The 5,394-nt window shown below is 38.2% G+C and overlaps 2 protein-coding genes across 2 annotated transcripts in view; one reads left to right on the forward strand and one right to left on the reverse strand.

Annotated features, from left to right (window-relative positions):
- The window catches only part of LOC111471540 (ATP-dependent zinc metalloprotease FTSH 11, chloroplastic/mitochondrial-like), a 13,348-nt gene extending 9,209 nt beyond the window's left edge, over nucleotides 1-4,139 (forward strand). Inside the window, exons 7-17 of the mRNA XM_023117257.1 lie at nucleotides 123-173; nucleotides 973-1,034; nucleotides 1,514-1,571; nucleotides 1,750-1,875; nucleotides 1,960-2,040; nucleotides 2,397-2,526; nucleotides 2,602-2,750; nucleotides 2,873-3,154; nucleotides 3,253-3,342; nucleotides 3,435-3,488; nucleotides 3,633-4,139. Coding sequence (XP_022973025.1) covers nucleotides 123-173; nucleotides 973-1,034; nucleotides 1,514-1,571; nucleotides 1,750-1,875; nucleotides 1,960-2,040; nucleotides 2,397-2,526; nucleotides 2,602-2,750; nucleotides 2,873-3,154; nucleotides 3,253-3,342; nucleotides 3,435-3,488; nucleotides 3,633-3,785 — 1,236 coding nt within the window. The 3' untranslated portion in view covers nucleotides 3,786-4,139. The remainder of the gene's footprint in view (nucleotides 1-122; nucleotides 174-972; nucleotides 1,035-1,513; nucleotides 1,572-1,749; nucleotides 1,876-1,959; nucleotides 2,041-2,396; nucleotides 2,527-2,601; nucleotides 2,751-2,872; nucleotides 3,155-3,252; nucleotides 3,343-3,434; nucleotides 3,489-3,632) is intronic.
- LOC111471569 lies at nucleotides 3,436-5,269 on the reverse strand. The gene is made up of 3 exons (XM_023117303.1): nucleotides 4,657-5,269; nucleotides 4,411-4,554; nucleotides 3,436-3,833 (listed from the first exon to the last, which is right to left on the reverse strand). The coding sequence occupies exons 1-3, from the start codon at nucleotides 4,849-4,851 to the stop codon at nucleotides 3,804-3,806; spliced, it is 369 nt and encodes a 122-aa protein (XP_022973071.1). The 5' UTR covers nucleotides 4,852-5,269; the 3' UTR covers nucleotides 3,436-3,803.
- Nucleotides 5,270-5,394: the final 125 nt, after the last annotated feature.

Consider the following 5,394-nt stretch of genomic DNA (forward strand, 5'->3'; position numbering starts at 1 on the left):
TTTTTTTTTTTTTTTTTTTTTTTTTTTTTTTTTTTTTTTTTTTTTTTTTGTTTCTTACTTATTTTGACGATCTTTACTTTATTCATTTTCATATGGTACTTGCCTAAATGATTTATTTACAGGGAATTCTCTTAACAGGAGCCCCTGGAACTGGAAAAACTTTACTTGCTAAGGTAAAACTTCACTCAGTTTTCCTATAAAAGAGATTATATTCTTTATTAGAATTGCAATCATCTATGCTAGGTTTTCTTCATGGCTTTGTTGGCTTTCATTTTGTTGATCTTCTGTTAAACAATATGTTTACTACTTTGGCCGATAGCTGACTGGTATTTTGTCGTGCCCCCATTAGAGCTCTGGTAGTAGTAGATGCACTTTAGATTAAATTCTAGAAACAATGGTTGTTCTTTTTTGTTAGATAAGATATTTCTTTTTGTAAATTTTCATTAGCAGATGCAGAAGTACTCTTCAGGAGCCATTTCTTTTTCTTTTCATCTTCAGTATTCCCACGCTTTGTACATCTTTCTTGCCTATAAAGAATATCGCCCTCTTTATTGATGCTTACTTCAGAAAGAAAGCCATTAGTCGCACACAATCAGTCCTGCGAAGATATTTCTTGTTCACCTAACTTGGCTGCTTCCCATCACAGAAGACAGATCAGTGAAGTGTAGGGGCGGGTTTTTTTTTGGTCGGAACACCAGCTTTTCCAAAGATCCTTGGGATTAGCACTAAGCCATACCAAGAAAATGACTGCAAACCTACTGATATAGTTCCAAACCTACTGATATAGTTAATGCCTTGAGATTTACTTATCATGTATAATTCCAAACCTACTGATATAGTTAAAATTTTGTCATTTCTTTGGTAGTTTCATAATATCACGTTTTCAATATTATCTCAGAGTTCTTTTTCTGGAAGACATGATTTATTTAATTGTTCAGTCTGAAATGTAATTATTTTTCTGTTGTCCTCAAGGCTATTGCTGGTGAAGCTGGAGTACCATTTTTCTACAAAGCAGGATCCGAGTTTGAAGAAATGTAAGCCTCATTAACGTCCATTTTTCCTCGCCAGAGATGTGAATGTATATGTTAATATTATCATACAATTATAGTCTACTCAAATCAGTGAGTATTTGCCTTGTAATGATTAACAACAAATTAATGGCAAGGTTTAGAATATTATTCTTGCAAAGTTGACTTTAAAAAAACATTTAAAAGCTTAATTATCAAAATCAATCGAGTAAAGAATTTCATACACCAAAATATAATGAAGTTTGCGACTTAGACGATGATTTATTTCTATGAATGTCAATCGGTTAGGAAAATAATAAGAACTATTTGCTTTATTTCCTTCTATATGTAGATTTGAATTTTACATGGAGGGCTTTGGTGTTTATGATGTTTCATGCTCACGTCTTTAATGTAATGTAGAGACTACCAGCTTTAGGATTGTGGGACTTTCTGAGTATTACTTTAGCATTAGTGATTCCGACTCGCATTGTACTTTCAATTGGCAGGTTTGTTGGTGTCGGTGCTCGGCGTGTAAGATCATTATTTCAAACAGCCAAGAAAAAGGTTTGTATCCCTTTGTCAAATTTCAATAACTTTAGTCAAGTTCGGATAACTCGACTAAAATAATGTTGCATTCAGGTAACTTTAGTCACGGAAAAAAATGTCTAACCTATTGACAAATTTAGAGCGTCAAAGCATCCAAGTTCTATTATAATATTGATCTTTTCCCCGTCCTTCACAGGCTCCTTGCATCATTTTTATCGACGAAATCGATGCTGTTGGGTCCACTCGGAAACAGTGGGAAGGCCACACGAAGAAGACATTGCATCAACTTCTTGTTGAAATGGATGGCTTTGAGCAGAATGAGGTACATCAGAACAATTTGTTGCATGTTGTGAGATAGATTACTTATTCATTAAGATGTACAATTTATTACTTTTTTTCTTTGCAGGGCATCATATTGATGGCTGCTACAAACTTGCCAGATATTCTTGATCCAGCTTTGACAAGGCCCGGTAGATTTGACAGGCATGTAAGTTCCTTTGAAGCTCTGTTTGTTTTTTCTTTTTCTTTCCTTAAGAAAGATGTATGAACAAATGAACAACAAGGATGATTTAGTTGGTGCATTTGTGTTGTTATGAATTGAAATATGGAGGGTTTATTTAGTGCAAATCTATTGTACATTTCTTCCTGCTGCAGATGTTATGTCCTGAGTCTAAGCCTTTTCTCGTTTAGAGATAGTCGATTCGATTAAGGTTTCTATTTGGGAAAAATTCTAGCGCTTTTTCGATGTTTGTGGAATCATTTTGTTCATTGATAGCAGGATCCGAATGTGCGATATCCAGTTCTTAAGCCAATATAATAAAAACTAACAACATTCATTTGTAGATCGTTGTCCCAAACCCTGATGTACGGGGTCGCCAAGAGATTCTAGAACTCTACTTACAAGACAAACCGTTGGATGAAGATATAGATGTGAAAGCAATTGCTCGAGGCACGCCGGGATTTAACGGGGCAGGTAAGTCTTCAAATACTATTTTAGATCTTTATCTTGCTGAATTTTCTTAACAACCAACATTTGTTTTCTTGTCAGATCTTGCAAATTTGGTTAACATTGCGGCCATTAAAGCTGCTGTTGAAGGTGCAGAGAAGTTGAACTCTTCACAGTTGGAGTTCGCAAAAGATAGAATAGTTATGGGTACTGAGAGAAAAACAATGTTTTTATCAGAAGAGTCGAAGAAGGTTATATAAATGTCCGAGGAATCATTAATGCTTTTAGTTATTTCAATTAAAGCCTATTTGAATGATATTTCAAGTTCCAAAATATTGTATGAATGCTTGCTGATGCATCTCTTTCATTGTAGCTCACTGCCTATCATGAGAGTGGTCATGCGATCGTTGCATTTAACACCGAGGGTGCGCTCCCGATTCATAAGGCCACGATCATGCCTCGTGGGTCTGCTCTAGGAATGGTCACACAACTTCCTTCAAGCGACGAGACATCTATTAGCAAGAAGCAACTATTAGCACGACTCGACGTTTGTATGGGAGGAAGAGTTGCAGAGGAACTCATATTTGGGCAGGACAATGTCACCACTGGAGCAAGCAGTGATCTTCACACAGCTACAGAGCTTGCCCAATACATGGTACTTGGTACTTCACTAGATTAGATATTTTTACAATATCAGCCTCTCCCAAATGTTTTATGGACATTGCTTTCTCATTCTCAATGATGTTCTTGAAGGTATCGAATTGTGGAATGAGCGATTCAATTGGACCGGTTCATATCAAAGAACGTCCAAGTTCGGAAATGCAATCCCGAATCGATGCAGAAGTATGTTTTTTAGTACCTCCAGCCATTTGATTGATTTGGCCAAGCTAAGCTAATTCCTGCCAAACGTTTAAAGTATGTAATCTGTTGTGCAGGTGGTTAAACTCCTAAGAGATGCATATGATCGCGTGAAAGCCCTCTTAAAAAAGGTTCGTTTTACATTTCGACTCCGACTCCACTCCATTTCTTGTTTCCTGGAGATTGAAACAAGTTTTAAGGAAACTAAATCAGAGAACAACAATCTCACATCAGCATTTCAAGTTCTGTTCTAACGTTTGCCATGTTTATTTCAGCATGAAAAGGCATTACATGCACTTTCAAATGCTCTGTTAGAATATGAGACACTCAATGCTGAAGAAATAAAGAGGATTCTACTTCCTTATCGAGAAGGACAGCTGCCAGAGCAACAAGTAGAAGTAGAAGAAGGGGATCTTGTGTTGGCTTGAAGTTCTCTGACGTTTGCATCAGTCTCCATTGTCATCTCTGTAAAGTACCTGAAACAACCGTGAAAGAGAAATATTTATTCTGATACATAATGGTGGGGTTATAGGCAGTAATTGTAGGATCCTAGCATCTTCTTTAGGCAGATTGTGTATTATACCACTTTCCACAAGTGGGGTGAATTTTTGGCACACAACAATCAGTCCCTTTACATTTTTTTTTCACGCAAGTTATTTATAATTGTGCCAATGGAAGAACGCATTTGTAATCTGTGACATTTTTTTTTTCTGATGACGGTACGTGTAATTTCTTTATGTTTGATGTTACTGTCGGTGAATAAAAACTATTCTTCAAATATATCTATTTAACCATAAGATCTCTAAAAAAACAAGGCTATTCTAAACTTATATGTTAGATAGATAGATTATTAACACTAAGACGAGTGTTCAAAATATAGCTTGGTTGATTCTTTTTTGGATTTTCCACTTGTGGGCGTCTAAACGCATTTCTGTATTCATTTGTTCACGTGTCATGAATCTGATGATGATGACATGTTCTTAGATTCAGCCCCTAGTTTACTGTCAAGCGGGTAAGCCAGCTAGAGGGAGAGAGAGAGAGATATGTACTCACAGTTTGCAGGTTTGGAGCTGAGCGTCGAAGCAATCTCCATTCCCAGTTGTAATTTGAAAATGGGCTGTGATGACAACATATTGTAGATTCAGCCCCCCAGAAACCCGACAGTTCTTGAGTGATGTAGAATCCATAGTGCTGCTCCTGCATGAATTGGTTCAAGTGAGCTGAATTTGGTTAGTATAGAAAGAGAGAAAGAGAAAATGATGCACCTTGGACCCATTTAAATATCGACTCAGACACGACCTTATCAGTCCAACCTGATATTTTGCATGAATCCAGCAGCAATGTGTCCATTCTCACCAGATACTTGAATGGATCCAATATAGTTTCCACAACCTTTTCTAATCTATTTACATCAGCACTTAAAAAACCGTAGATATTTGCATTACCATCAACATTTATATGTGCACACGAGTTTCTGACACTGATGACGGCCATAATAGAATATCAGTATGTACAGTACAAGTAAATCACAAATGCAACAAAACTGACATATTGAAGATAGGGACATTGACAGATATGGTAATAAAAAGAGTCAGTAATGCAAGTGTCAGGTCAGATGGAGCTTTTTGATGTCAAAAAATCAGATACTCTGTGATGAAGACGGCTGAGAAACCTAAAACACAGAACACCACCAAGGAATAGCATTACATTATCTCAACGAAACATGGCATTTTGATAGACAATGACTAACTGAAGTTTGTAAAATTGAAACAGAGCGGAAGCCAATATACAGAAACCATTCATTGTTATCAGTCATTACAGATATATACATCAATAAGCATACATCACCATGGACAAAACCCTGGAAATTAGATTGAAGGAATCTAGGCTTCCCCCCCCCCCCCCCCCCCCCCCCCCCCCCCCCCCCCCCCCCCCCCCCCCCCCCCCCCCCCCCCCCCCCCCCCCCCCCCCCCCCCCCCCCCCCCCCCCCCCCCCCCCCCCCCCCCCCCCCCCCCCCCCCCCCCCCCCCCCCCCCCC

This window comes from Cucurbita maxima, unplaced genomic scaffold, assembly GCF_002738345.1.
Source record: "Cucurbita maxima cultivar Rimu unplaced genomic scaffold, Cmax_1.0 Cma_Scf00053, whole genome shotgun sequence".
Lineage (NCBI taxonomy): Eukaryota > Viridiplantae > Streptophyta > Magnoliopsida > Cucurbitales > Cucurbitaceae > Cucurbita > Cucurbita maxima.